The 15,469-nt window shown below is 38.5% G+C and overlaps 1 protein-coding gene across 4 annotated transcripts in view; it reads right to left on the bottom strand.

Annotated features, from left to right (window-relative positions):
• Window positions 1-15,469, bottom strand: part of DST (dystonin) — a 527,522-nt gene that overhangs the window by 280,181 nt on the left and 231,872 nt on the right. For all 4 annotated transcript variants that reach the window (XM_045294845.1, XM_045294847.1, XM_045294848.1 and 1 more), the window contains exon 5: window positions 987-1,048. In XM_045294845.1, coding sequence (XP_045150780.1) covers window positions 987-1,048 — 62 coding nt within the window. The remainder of the gene's footprint in view (window positions 1-986; window positions 1,049-15,469) is intronic.

Below are 15,469 nucleotides of genomic sequence, written 5' to 3'. Positions count from 1 at the left end.
CATGAACCCTTTCTTCATCAACGTTTATACCAATTAGTCAATTTGATTCTTGCTTATTCCATCAAGTGAGACCCACTTGTATGTATAGTTGCCGTGTATGTAGCTGAAATAAGTCATTACTATTCCCAATGAATTCCCAAGGTATTCCCAATGAGCAGGTCATTGGTCTTGTCAAACTCCATCATGTAATTACAGCTTTGTTTCTGTCACCAAAGACACATTTTGCAAGTACTGATATGTCTCTGTTTCCAACTTTAATATTCCAATTATCAGTAGTTACCAGTGCATCTTAACTGCATGTTTGTTCAATTTCAGACTATAGATGTTGGTAAAAACGTTCAATTTCTTCATCTTTTGCATAAGTGATTGTGGCGAAAATTTGAATAATGGTCATTAACATATCTTCCTTGTAGGTAAATGAATTTTAACAACTATATTATACGTAAAGGTTGCAAATATTTCTAGAGGGCTTTTGTTATATTTTCAAAGGGATCCATGGAACGCAAATAAATATTAATTTAAGAACTATAATTATTCATTTTTCCACAGAGAAATGTATACCTAACTTCCAATCCTTGCATGTTACCAAGTATACTAGGTAAAGTGACATAAAAATCTATTTTTATTCTCATTTAAAACTGATACTTTTTGAATTTTGAAGCAAGTAGTCTTACTGAGCAGTGCCTCTTAACCATGCCCTATCATGTAAATATTTACATTTCTCTTAAATGGCTGAGACGTTTTAGAGTCCAATAATGATCGGTTTTGCTAATGTCACAGAACACACTGCAATCACTGTGTACTCATCTCCCCACCGCTGTCATTACCCACCCAATAATTACAGAGACCTGAAATGCAAGTGAAATGCTCTGATATTTAAAATTTCAAGTGCTGTTTAAAAGCTGGACTTTAGGGCTATTGAGTCAACAACTGTTCAAAAATTTAACTATGCAAAAGAATTCCCTGTGAAAGAAATGTAAACTGACCTTCATGAGATGCTGATTTATCCATTTTGTAAACGTTTTCTTCTGAACTTTGTCCCGTTCATCTGAAAAAAAGGAGAAAACGATATATGATCAGTGAAGAATTTATTGGTGATTACGCACATCAACAAAAATAAGGCATTTAAACATATTGTTGAGTACATCTGAATTTTCTTCTTAAATGTGGGCGGTTTAAAGTTATCTGTAAGAAAGTGTTAAAGATCTCTCTATCAGACCACTTCTATTTTCCAACAGCATTCCATTAAATAAAGGAACTCGACCTGCCCTCTGTCTGCAACTTCACCTCACCTGCACAGAACGGTCTGCTCTCACCTTAGAGCTGCAGGGCGGGCCTTGCAGGAGAACCACCCAAGGCACTTTAACAGGCACTGGCTGTGTGTGCTCTTCACCTGACAGGTAGTTAGTGTTATTTCCATTTCGCAAAAGAGGAAACTGGCCCACTCTTACCCAACGTGGGATTTATAGTTTTGATAAAAGGCACAATTTAAAAGTAGGCCTTCTGGCTTGAAGTCAAGCCCTAATTTAATTACAACCATGCTGCTTCTTTCTAGTTTGTCTGTAAGAAACCCCCCAATTAGATCCTCACTGTGGAGAGTAACACTCTCCTGATCACTGCAGTTCTGGTGCAGAGGGCCCGGGATCAGTCTTCCCCCACCAAGAACTAACATTCACAACCGCATCCTTCCTTCCTTTCCACTTCTGGGCAGCAATTCCCTGCTTTCCTGTTTCCTCCCTCCCTCCTTTCTACAGCGGGGCATAAATCTTGCTCCTTGCTCTCTCACCACAATCAGACTCTGTGTAACCTTTCCCTGGGGGTAAAACATACCTCGCTTTTTCCCTTCAGCTTTTTCTCCTCATTTCACCTCTGCACCCTTCTTAAACTATTAAATTGGAACCAGATTTCTTGAAAATGCTTATTTTGTTTATTAGAAGTATCCGTGCCTTCTACAAACAGTATTTATGATTTCCAAAATAAACATAATAACAAATGTAAGAACAAATCAAATGGAAGAAAAGTATGCAACATGTGACCGAGGATGAAACTCAAACAAACTCACTGCCATTGAGTCAGTTCTGACTCCTGGCAACCCGATAGGACAGAGCATATCTGCCCCTGAAGGTTTCCAAGACTGTAAATCTATGTGGGAGCAGAAAGTCTCATCTTTCTCCCGAGGAGTAGATGATGGTTTTGAACTGCTGACTTTGAGATCAGCAAAACTGAACGCATAACCACTAAGCCACCAGAGCTCCTTAATGAAAAGTATAAGGGAAAATCAAGTGGGGAAAAGTATACAACGAGACAGAGGATTATTAATATTTTTAAAGCACTTAGAAATAAGAAAGGTGAGCACCTGAATATGTACGTGGACAAAAAATATTTCTTTAATAAAATAAAGCCTGTCTTTCTCTCTCAGAGTTGCTAGTGGTTTCAAATAGTGGACCCTGAGGATCCCAACACATAACCACTACCCCACTAGAGCGCCTTTCAATCTCACTAGACAATCATAGTGCAAATAACACAGATAACGCATCTTATCAAACTGCCAAGAGTTTGTGGGAAATAACATATGAAGGTCGACAATACCACAAACAACCTTGCAGAGTGTCACTGGAAGTGTAATTTAATTTAAATCCTTAGAACTATGTTCAATACAGTAGCAAATAGTCCCATATAACTAACTTAAATTTAATCCAAATTAATTAAAATTACATAAAGTTAATAATTCTGTTTGATGATTATATTAGCCACATTTCAAGTGCTCAACCTGTGGCTTCCTGGTTACTTTCTGGACAGCGATGACTGAGACCACACACACCACCACAAAAATTCCCATTGGCCGGTACTGCTCTAGAACAATTTGCCATTGGCATTGGCATTGCCATTGGCACAGTGTGTTGGACAGGTGACTATAGGAGATCAAAATAATACCTGACTGGAACAGCTGAAAACTTGTCACTTGATCGCACATCTAATGTGCATTGGGCCTGGTTTTCAACAGTGTGTGTGTGTGTGTGTTTTATACTGGGATTTATCTCTTAATGTATTTTGTCATTGTGGGTAGTCCCCTTGAATTTCTGTTATATGTTTTTCGATATATCAAACCCATGAGTGATGAACCTACAGACCCAACAAACAGAATAAGGGTCCCGGGCGGGGGGTGGGTGGGTGGGGTGGTTATACAGTGAAGGGGGAGACTGAAATCTTCTGAGAGACTAATAAAAACATGGGTTGGTTCTGCCAATGCCTCAAGTGTCTAATCTCCTTTTAGATTAAACATTAGATATTAATAAATGGGAAAAGGGATTGTAGGAAGCAGACATGAAATATAGAAGCTTTCTAGATCTGAGTACAAATACTCAGAATTTATGTAATAATTTGCCCAAGTCCAATTCCCAAGTACTTTGCACATAACTACTCTGCCAAAAGCAATGATACTAATAATTATTAAACAATATTATCACTCACATTTATTAATTCCTCATATTAGTGTGTGGTTTGCTCAGGGTCATCATCTACACCCCATTCATCTTCATCCACCCCATATTAGATGCCACAATGCTTCCAGGCATTCAATAAGTCAATGCCCATGACATGGGTTAAGTGTGTATCTAAAAGGACTGAACCCAGTAATCTAAAGTATATTTCCTTAAATACCGTAGCACACACTACTATCTATACCTCTTAATGCACTAATGGCACCTAAGTAAGTGTCTTGAACCTAAACTCTTAATTAAAAATAAAAAGAAGCAAAATACCAGACCTCCTTACTAATGAAATGCAGAATCTATGCTTTTGTCAGTTAGTCACTCGAACATCTATCAGGCTCCAGTGATGAGCCATGGTGGGGCTGGGACTCAAGCTAACAGGAAGAGTACTGGTTCTTGCTCATCATCTAGCAAGAGCACCTTGCTCTAGAGTAAGCATGCCAATGAAGGGAAGCTGGTAGCATTCATCCTGTAAAGACTCATGAGGAGAGAGTTGGCCCTGAGGAAAAAGAGCAGCAAGGCATTTGCTAGACATAGAGAGTTCTTCATCAAGAAGAAACCTTAATATAATAACTTAAGAATAAAAGACCCGTGGCTAGTGCTCATCTTGTGGCTACCTCCAGAGTTGCTTCCACTTCCCCAAGAGACTATCATCCTTCAGAAGGAAGCACAGAAATAAAAAGCATTTCCATCACACACAAGGTGCTGGGAAATCAGGCCCTGCTGAATGAGGTGACCTTTGGATAAGTCAATGAAAACACTGGAACCTCTCCACCAAAGGGGAGCACCCATAGCACATTTTCAGCAACGCTTTCTGAGTCCTCAGCAGAAAAAGAACACTGTACAAAAGGAAAATTGTTTCCTAGCTAGCTGGTTTAGATAGTATTCTGTCCAACTGATAACCTGTGTTCCTGATGCTAAAACTTCAAGAAATATAAGATGTATTATTAACTAATACATCTTGAACATACATAACTTGAACATTATAGTTCAAGAATTGACAGCTTTCGTATTAACTTTCAAAATTAAGATTGTGTATGCCTGTAACCATCCTCCAAAATTTAATTAATGTAATCATCACATAATATAAACTTTTACAAATTCCATTATATTCACCACATTGTGTGTCTTACATAATTTTTTCTCCTGATATAGAAAGGTTGACAAAATAGATCTGATCTTTTCTAAGCTAGTAAGACTAGTCTTATACTGAAAACAAAAAAAGGGAACAGCATTTATAAGACCAATCACTTACTGGTAAAATTTTACCCAAGTGGTACATTAATAAACCTGATTGGGAAACAAGTGTACAAAAGTGCTTGACACAGTGGATGTATGTATGGATTGTGAGAAGAGTTGTATATACGAGCACCCAATAAAATTATTTTTTTTTTAAATCAAGTACTTTACCTCCAAGCACATAGGAGAGATTCACTAAAATAATACAACTATTAGAAGGTTATTTTGATTGCTGAGACTTTGTTGTGGTTGTTGCTAAAGTCTCTAAAGCACTGCTGAAAACTTAAGACAGGTGTGCTAAGTATTTGGCACATAATACTGAGGTCATTATCTGGGAATTAGTATCCACAGTTAAAGCACATGAGTAAGGTACAAAAACTAAAGCTAAGTAACACCCATGTAATTCATGAATTCCGTTATTGTTTTCTAACAGTAGAACCTAAACCCTTTCTTTTAAAGCATGATACAACTAGTTGAGTCCCATTCAACCAACAAGGGACATGCCTTCATGCTACAATGTTCTCACCACAAGGCTACAGTAATAAGCTAAGCATAATATGGACTTCAATGTTCCAAAGTTGTTCAAGGGAACCACTTAAAATCAGAAAGTAATTTAAGGCTGGGGGACGTTGTGGTCTACAACTTTGCAGATGCACTATTTCAAAATGAAGTCATTTCAAAGGGGAGTATGCCAAATTACACCATCAAGTCTTCAGCTCCCAGACTGTAAATGCTTCTTTGTGGCACTGCAGTCAGGGCTGTCTAACAGCAAAATTTATATTTAGTCAATGTTGCCAGGCCAACAATACGGAAAATCTTATCCTGTGATTTTAACTGAGTCCACTGGTCTTACAGACCATCTGGGTATTTTTCTGAATGAAACTTTAGTACATTCCTCTAAAAACCATTTCACTTATAGAGTAAGATTTAAATATAAACATGTATTTATGTTCCCCTTATAAAATACAACATGGCTCAAATTACTCAAAAACACTATGCGTAAAGAAAAGAAGAAAATAATTTTGAAGGAAAAACGGCAAAGAGAGAGCACTAATTATAACACAAACTTCTTTTCAGTAAAGTCCTATCAGAGCAAACAGTACTGCACACAATAAATACCAACTGCATATATTCTTAGGCTCTGCAAGACAATTCAGGGGACAGTGTTCTTTAAGCAGCCTCAGAGATTGTTGTTGGAGCCCATCCAGACTTCTGAAAGGTGCCCCACTGCAAGCTGCCAACCCCCACAGTGCGAACCAGTGCAGGTAGTACCACCTTCCTTTCCGGGTTCTGAAAATACGAAGGTGGTATCACAGGTCGTACTACTCACCCAGACAGCACATCAATCCCACCAGCTTTGCGTTCCAATCTTGACCATTCTTCACGAGCTGCCCCATCATTCTCCGGGAAAAATGTCCAATAGATCCCTATACTCTTTCCGTACAAATTCATGTGTCACAGTTCTTGTTAACTTGCTAAGTGGAAAGGAAACACTGACGAGACACTCCTACTTACAAGCTCCCCCTCTTAAGTAAACAATAGCAAAGCCAGCCTCCTGGACTACTTTGCAGGGGACACAGAATAAGCTCAAAAATAAATTGTCTAATTATGCTTTTAGTCTTAAATTTCTTTATATGAAGTACATGAAAAGGACGTTTTTAATTCCCTAGCCATGTGGTGTGTGTGTGTGTGTGTGTGTGCGCGTGTGTGTGTGTGCGCGCTAATCACATTCTCGCTCTTCTAACTCCCCCCTGCCCCCACCCCCGCTAGAATTCCTGTGGAATAAAAAAAAAAATCCAGTCTAACTTGTTTAACTCATCCCAGATATGCTCAATAGTAACAGAATTAAGGGACCTTGACCTAATAGGTTAGACATACATCCTTCAAGGTAATACCTCTACCAAATATATTTAACATCAATAGAAATATATGAGGGACTTCTAAAGTTTGTGTAAAAATGGAATTGAAAGACAGGAAATTTTCCTCAAACTTTTTGAAGGCCCCCCCTCATGCTAGTTCAAAGTTATCTGCTTAATAAGTAACCTCCTCCACTTCTCTTTCTAATTGCCTCTGTTTCTCCCAAGTCCCTGCGTCTACTATCCTGTTTTCCCGAAAGTAAGACATCCCCCCAAAATAAGACCTACTTACAGTTTTGCCTCTCGCTGAAATATAAGACATCTCCCCCAAAATAAGACCTCCCCGAAAATAAGGGCTTGGATTGTTATGATGACGTTCCAGAAGATGATGACATGACTGTCATTGAATAAATGAGTAAATGTACCATAGATTGCTGTACATGGAAATAATGGTACTAACAAGAAATTTTTGATACTGTAGGATTTAGTTTGTCTGGTTATGCTGGTTTGTGATGACAACTACTACCGTACTGTATACAGGTAATAAATTTCCCTTTTTTTGTTCAACAATAAATGTGTACCCTATTCTTCTTCATGGAAAAATAAGACATCCCCTGAAAATAAGACCTAGCACATCTTTGGGAGCAAAAATTAATATAAGACACTGTCTTATTTTGGGGGAAACAGGGTAGAAAGAAAAAAAAATCTGAACTCGCCTAATACATTGAAAACAGGATGACAATATCAAATATTTAGAGTGCAGTTAGTATGTGCCAAGGAGCCCTGGTGGTTCATTGGTTTGCTAATCACAAAGTTGGCGGTTCAAACCCACCAGTCACTTTGCAGAAGAAAGTTGAGGCTCTTGGTTCCATAGAAATTTAGTCTTGAAAAACCTATAAAAATGTCTCTATGAACCAGACCAGAATCAACTCAATGACAGTGGGTTTGGGTTTTGAATAGTTCTGCTAGACAAACAAAGCACACACACTATTAACCTCATACCAACCCAAATTTTTTATTCAGAAAGCAAAATGCTAACCTTTAAAAATAAATTAAACAACAAAAAGTAAAAAATGGAGAAGCTTCGCAAAATCTTCAGCGGTGAGACTGCACTGAAGAGAGAATCCCCCGCTACCCCTTCACCCCCCTCACCCCGCCCCCTTGCAGGTCTGTGATTCTAAACACGGAGGCAAGAGAACCACAATGCTATACAAATATGAAGGGGCTCCAAGAAGTTATTGGAAAAAAGTCATTATACAGTCATACCTTGGTTGTCCAACAGCTTCCAGCTCAAACTTTCCACAACTCAAACAGTAAAGTTGAAAAAAGATCTGCTCGGTTTTCTTAACTTGGCTCTATAGTTCATTGAAAATCTGGCTTGGAAAAACCTATGCAGGTCAGGATGAGTCACACGTCAGGTGTGGCTTCGGACACAAAGGGGGTGACTCCAGTCTAGGTGCTGCTCTTGCTCAGACAACATGCAGTGCTTATGTTAGCAGCACTTCAAGCCACCAGGAGCTACCAACACTCCTGCACTCCTCACCTTGCAACCTGCCCTCTGCCCAATTAAACCCTCCTCGCCACCCTAGAGCTCAGGCCTCCTCATGCACGCTGGACAGTGCAGCTGCTAGGTAGATGAAGAAGGCCAACAGAAGAGAGTTCCTCAACCCATGGTAGTTTTTAAAAACCTATTTTAACAGTCCCACTGTTACTCTCTGCTTTCATTATTTTCGGCAAAGGCAGATTCACATGCTGATACATGCTGCAAAGAAATATTTTAAGGCTTTAGTTCAGAAAGGTTTTCTTCATTCACATTTTGAGATTCAAATCGTCATGCCTTGAACCTATTTTTTCCCCTTCCAAAAGAACTGACAACACAAAAAAGTTCTACAGGGCATCAGTGGCTTTACCTATTTAAATTTCCAATGCTGATGATTTTCTTAGCCTTAAAAAAAAAATATATATATATATATATATATAATCATTACTTGCTTATATTTGAATTTATATAAAATTGGCATTGGTTTTTGTAGCAATCAGCACTTAGCCACAATTTCTGTGCTAAATATTTAGTACTGGTTATGTTTCAGGGGAAAATTATCGGCATATTCAAATAGTAGTCTTCACAAAGAAGCTCTTTACATTTCAAAAACCTTTAACCCTTATGCCAAGAAATGAGAGACAACTGAAAAAAAAAGAAGATATTTCGAGATAAGCATGAAACTGAAAAAAGCTATAAAACAAAACAACAACTAAAAAACACCTCAATTCTGACTCATGGTAACCCTACAGAGCAGGGTACAACTACCCCTGTCGACTTCTAAGACTGTAGCTCTTGGGGGGAGTAGAAAGCCTCATCTTTCCCCAGAGGAACTGCTTGTGGTTTCAAACTGCTGACCCTGCAGTTAGCAGCCCAAATGCATCATCACTCCGCCTCCACAGCTCCCATAAAAAGATACAGTAAAATCATCCGACCTATATTATCTGGAAGTACATGAAAAGATCATTCTATACTATTAAAAATTACAATGAGTAAATAGCCACAGATAGAAAAGATACTTTATTATAATACAGCTTTATGTCAATAGGAAAAATAGATGGTGTTCTAACAAAATCGTCTTAGGAATGGTAGATTTTAAAATTACAGAACAGGCTAGACAAAGTTAGACAAATATTTACCTCCTCAAAACTCAGGATCATGTGGTTCCAAAGACAAATTCAACCAGATTGTTGAAAGACTATTTAACTCCATGTTATATTAAAAAAAAATCCATCACATAGAAAAAGAAGGAAAGCACCCCCTGTCCCCCTCAAAGCATAACCAGAGAACATACCATTAACACAAAACCAAACATCCACAGGTTAATATCACTTCAGAGAACAGACACAAAAATCTTACACAAAACCTTCAAGTCCAAATATAAAAGAATAGCATAGTTTCATCAAGCTGGGTCACCCCAGAAATGTAATAATTGGTCAATCACTAGAAATCCATTCATATATTTATTTTTAAATAAATTTTTAAAGAAATATATTACCATTTCAGCAATTGCCCCAAAAGCATACAACAAAATTTCAAATTTATTTCAAACCAGGAAACCCAATCAATTATTGCAAAGTTGAAACCATTCCAGTGACGTCAGAAACGAGACAAAAATGGCTCCTATCATTCCAAAGTAGATTAAGAACTTTATTAATCAGCACAAAAGGGGTAACACTTCTCCCTTTCCCAAAAAATACAAATTATGAGAACATCCAATTTACATAAAGAAAGCAAATGACCAGTATAAAGCTATGAGAAAATGCTCAGCCTCCCTCTAATTAGGAAATGAAAATGAATAAGATATGATTTCATATTGGAACAAATGTATAAGGATGATACCTACTGCAGACTATCAAGTGGTTCTGTTTAATATTGGTGGGTGAAAATTGGTTGTATACATTATTAAAGTCTATGTGCTTTCTGAACCAACCATTTTACTTCTTGGAAATACTCACGAAACAGTTGATTATATCTGATTAGCATACAAGGAAGTGTACCTAAGCAAAATATTTTAAATAATCTCAATGTCTATTAGTAGAGACTAAATAATAGTCTGCTGATCCAAAAAAATATTAAGATGTTATATATGGTGATATGAAAAACCATTTGAGGATATAGACCTAAGTGAGGAAATCCAAACTAGGAAGTACATAAAAAGGTTGCACATCTCATTGGAAACAACAATTTCATCAGGAAAATTGAGAAGAAGCTGGGAGGAGAGTTGATAAAGCATCTTTCATATTTCATTCTACATATTTTAGAACAATATTCTAAAGGAGGGATGCATTTATGTGCTACTTATTAAAAAATCACTGAATATTCTGGTAGACTCTATAGCTCTAAACTAAACTCAGTGCCATCAAGTCAATTCCGACTCATGGAAACCCTGTAGGGCAGGGCAGCACGGCCCCTTTGGGTGTCCAAGGATGTCAATTTTATGGACATAGAAAGCCTCGTCTTTCTCCCAGGGTTTGACTGCTGTGTTCAAATGGCTGACCTTGTGGTTAGCAGCCCAACACATAGCCCACTAGGCAATCAGGGCTCCAGGGAAATAGCAGGTACATAAAAAGGACCGGTCAGAGCACCCAGTTCCGGTCTAATGAGAAAGCTAAGCACTACAGGTGTGGCTGGATTTGCTCTTGGGCTGATGGCTGCAGGAGCAGAAGAGGGGAGGAGTGAGCAGAGGTGGAGGCAGCAGTTGGTGACATCTTCTTCAGAGGATGGTTGCCAGGCTGGCATACTAACGACTAGGCTTTAGGAAGCCTCTGAAAAGAGAATCAATAACCGAGAATATATTCAGAAATCACCCTACTTGGAGAGTATCTTTGTTCGAAGTTTTATTGCCATAGAACAAAAATGCCATATAGTTTTGCCCTCATTTGTCACGAATCCAGAAACAAGACGAGAGTAGAATGTGCTAATAATAATAAGCAAGCTGAGGCTAAATGGCATAGAACAATGGAAGGCATAAATCTCTGAGCACAAACACTCTTTTTGTATACTCGCTACCTTCCCTCCTTCTCCATCAATAATCAGACCCCATGCTTTCCCATCAGAGCAGTAGCCAGAGCTCAGGCTAAGGGGCAACAATATTGGTGACTGGGAACAATAAGCTTTGGGTTTCTGTTCTCAAGAGGAATTTACTGATATCTGTTCTCGCAGTTTACCAAGAATATAAAACTCCTAAAATCTGCCTTTTATCTTCTTTTTCCTACCTAAAACATGAGCACCCCCCCCTAAAAAAAACCTAACAAACCAAATGCACTGACATTGAGTCCATTCCAACTCCTCGTGACCCAATATAGGGTTTCTGCACATCTTTACAGGAACAGACAGCCTCATTTTTCTCCGGAGTGTCTATTGCGTGTAAACCACCATCCTTGTGGTTAATAGTCCATTGACTATCCCAGAGCAACACAGAGTGCCTCATGAGCATGAAGAGTTTTATAATTACAGCTACACTGCTAGATCAAGGAAAGTCTATAGTCAAGCTTCTGCCATTCTGAGTTACTGCTAAGTGCAAGTGTTTCTACAATTCTTTATCTATATTATACTAACTGAAGAAATCTGACTTAAAAAAATAAGACTTCTTTTTATGTTTTCTATCTTTGTCTTTCTTTATAGAATTCAGAGGCCCAATCAATAACATGAAACAAGATGTTTAAGAATTGATGAATGTAAACCTGATCCGAATTCACAAAATCTTAAACAACTCAACAAATTAAAAGAAGAAGTAGAATTTGGAGGCCCAATTTAGATGAAAACAGCCTAAAGGACAAAGACATTATATAAATGCACAAAAACATATTAAATCATTATTTCTATGCTACGTACATAAAAGAAAAACCCATTAAGTTTACAAGTATCTTAGGTAATTGGAAGCTAAAGTTTTGAGTTTTGAAAAAATGCATTTGAACTATTAAGTAGAGTTATCATTATCTAGAGAACAGTTCACTTTAAGATATAAATTAACACAAGATACCCTTGAAAATTATTGAATTATGACCTCTAATAACTCAGATAAAATTCCAAACAAATATATATGGTTTCTCAGATTTCTTATAACTGTCAGTTTCTGGTAAATAACCCTATTTCCTCTTACCTCCAATTACTTCTCATTGCAGTCTAGACAACGAATGCCTGTTTACATTAAATCAACTATTAAGGCTTTTAGATTTCGGTATATAAAAGGGAGCTGCGGTGGAGATAAAGAACATGACTTAGGAATGAATATACACAAACTTGGGTCCAAATCCAGTGTAGATCCTGGCATCTACACTGGCCAGTCATCTGAACTTGAGAAAGTCGTTTACTTCGGTTTAGAGCTGTTATGAGTAGGAATCGGCTTGATGGCAGTGAGTTTGAACTTAAGTTTCCTTATCTGTAAAACTGAGCCTTCCTCTTCAGATCCCTACTACATACCTGCCACAGAGAATTACTGTAAAAATTAAATAAGATGATACACAATAATATTAAAAGATGCAGTGCTCTGCATTATAGCATTTCATAGAATCTAGCACACACACACAAAAATCCCCCTACTGAATACATGTATCATTCACCTCCTTTTACTGTTAAAGAAAAACTAAGATAAAAATTATAGGCCCATGCAATTTCTAATATCAAGGAACCTATAAAGGGATATGAAATAAAACATTATTTTAATTTTAGGCCATATCAGTTCCAAAATAAATAAATTATTAATAAAAACTAAATTAAGTGTCAACTATTGAGGAAAATAGCCCTTCTACAAAAAAACTGCACAGCATTCCTCTAAATTGAAGAAACAAGGCAAGGAGAAATCCATCATTCTGCTCAAAGTGATCATGTAAAAAAAAGAGAACAGGACAAAGATAAGAACTTGAGAGTCATGGTCATGCGGGGCAGGCTCCTGTACAATGACAAACTGCAATTGTTTGCCCTGAGTATAACCATAGTCTTTCTGGCCTAGGCTAAAGTCAAATATATCTTAATATACAGTCTAATATTCCTCTAACAAATTTCATTTTTCATGACACAACGGTGATCTAGCATCTTAGTGATCCCTGAATACAACTCTGATCTATTTCATTCTGGCCAAGGTGTAAGGTTCTTTTACAGGAGTGCACACCTTATTAAATCAATGGAAATTATAAGTGTGATTCACGGCACATTTTCATTCCTATAATACAGCAAGACCAGCCCCAGAGTGAGTCAGCAGCAGGGATAAAAGGGTGGGGAACACCAAAGTCAGCTAGCTACTCTGAGGCACTGGAAACTATGTTCAGCTTGGGTTTGTTTCACAACGACACTGCCTCCCATGCAGTTTTTTTGCTAGTTTGTTTTATTTAAATGTAGTTTACAGCTGGTGTGGGGACCTGCGTTAGTTATAGGCTCACGGAGCACTCATGCCCCAGTGGGTTTCTGAAGCCATAGACCCCATGTGGCAACCCCATCCGATAAGGACTCAGTCCCATCCACACCCACCTGCCACAACCACACCCAGGCGCTCCGATGAACAAAAGACAAGGCATACATATGCCTCGTCAATGTCTGGGGTGCCAGGAGACTTCTCCCTGAGGCTTAATGCTTCCTGGGGAAAAGATCTTCAAACATGTTGTAGCAAAGGACTCAATCTCCAAACCAAAGTTCATATAAAACTGTCAATATGTAAAACACAGAGTATTAATAGCTCTGATGGAAGTCAGAGGGCAGCACAGCTTCCTCCTCAGTATACTCACTAAAGGACATTATCTTAGTTGATCATTTTCAAGCTACACCTTCTTTTAGAACAAAGGTTTCATCTGCTGGCTCTTCTTGAAAACTGAAAGCAGAGAATCGTAGGCCAGATGAGCTGACATAAGGCCTTAATCATCACAACACTGCTCCTTAACAAACTGCATAAATTTCAAAGGAAAGAAAACCACAGCCAATTTTGAAAGTAGACACTCTTCTCAGATAGGTTTCCAGAAGCTTTAAGATCCCTCTATGCACGCTCACTGTCTCTACAGAGTTGTGACTCAAGCTTTCAAATTCTGTGACTCTTGGGACCTGTCTCCTGGAGAAAGTAATATGGGTGGTGCAAATGCAAAGTACTCGACAAGCAGCCAAGTTTGGCAGTTGGAGTCCACCTACAGGCGCTTTGAAAGGCAGGTTGGTGTTGTGCTTCTGAAAGGTCCCAGCACTGAAAACCGTAGAGAGCGCACAAGGGATCGCTGTGAGTCAGAACGGACTCGATGACAATTAACAACAGTCCCTAAGACAGTTAAGCAGAAGAAGATACAGTATATATCGTGAAAAATAAGAAGCAATATCTTTTTTGTTCTCACATTTTAATTAATGAACAGGTAAGTTATCTTATGAGAAGTAACAATATCATTTCAGGAATTTGGCCATTTTGATCTAAAGGTTTTTAAATGTTCACCATGTTCTGTGTTCTCATACAGTAATGTGCTTGGCATGTATATAGAGCAATTATTTTATGCCAGGCCCAGTACATCTTCATATTTTACATCTTCACAATGGAAGACTATTATTCTTGCTTTCCAGATGGGAACACTGGGTAGTATGCTGCTTAGTAACTTGGTAAAGATCTGAGCATGGGTAAGTGAAGAACGCTGGACTCAAGCCGAGGCAGCCCAATCTCAGAATCCATGTTGCTAACCCCTAATGCTATATTGCCTCTAGAATTGAGTCCACAATTCGGGAAATGCTCAGCACGAAAGATAATTTTTATAAGATAATACTCAATATGCATTCACCAAAACTCCAAATCCACTGCCATCAAGTTGAATCCAACTTGGAGCGAACCAACAGGAGAGTAAAACTGCCTCGGGGCAGTGGTGGGCTCCACTGCCACTAGTTAGTACTTCCACTCACTTCATACACACATTGAAGCTGCATAATGAACACGACAGACCTGATGAGAGGTGATGCATTTGAGTTTGGGCACGGGCGAAGAATACGGAAAGTGCACGGGCTGCACTAACTCTATCTTAGAGGACATATACCCAGATTGCTCCTTAGAAGCAAGGCTCCGTCTCCTGTACTTGGGCTATGTTATCCAGAGGGACCAGTCCCTAGAAAGACAGAGAGCCCTCAATGAAAGGGACTGACACAGTGGCTGCTACAATGAGTGCAAATATAACAAAGGTGAAGATGGTGCGGACCAGGCGGCCTTCTGTTCTGTTGTACGCAGGGTCACTAAGAGTCAGAGCTGCTTTTGTGGCATCTAGCAACAGCAACGTTCGGGTTAGCTACGAGGAAAATGTGGAGTCACTCAAGTATCAAAGGAAGGTAAAATCAGTTATGCTATAACCACTAAAATAGAGTATGCATTCATTAAATATTGATACATTTTA

Source organism: Echinops telfairi, unplaced genomic scaffold (genome assembly GCF_000313985.2).
Source record: "Echinops telfairi isolate 266 unplaced genomic scaffold, ASM31398v2 ScPeMD7_3533;HRSCAF=4204_1, whole genome shotgun sequence".
In the NCBI taxonomy this organism is placed as follows: Eukaryota; Metazoa; Chordata; class Mammalia; order Afrosoricida; family Tenrecidae; genus Echinops; species Echinops telfairi.
Note: the sequence above shows the minus strand (reverse complement) of the source record. Positions and strands in the feature narration are given on the sequence as shown.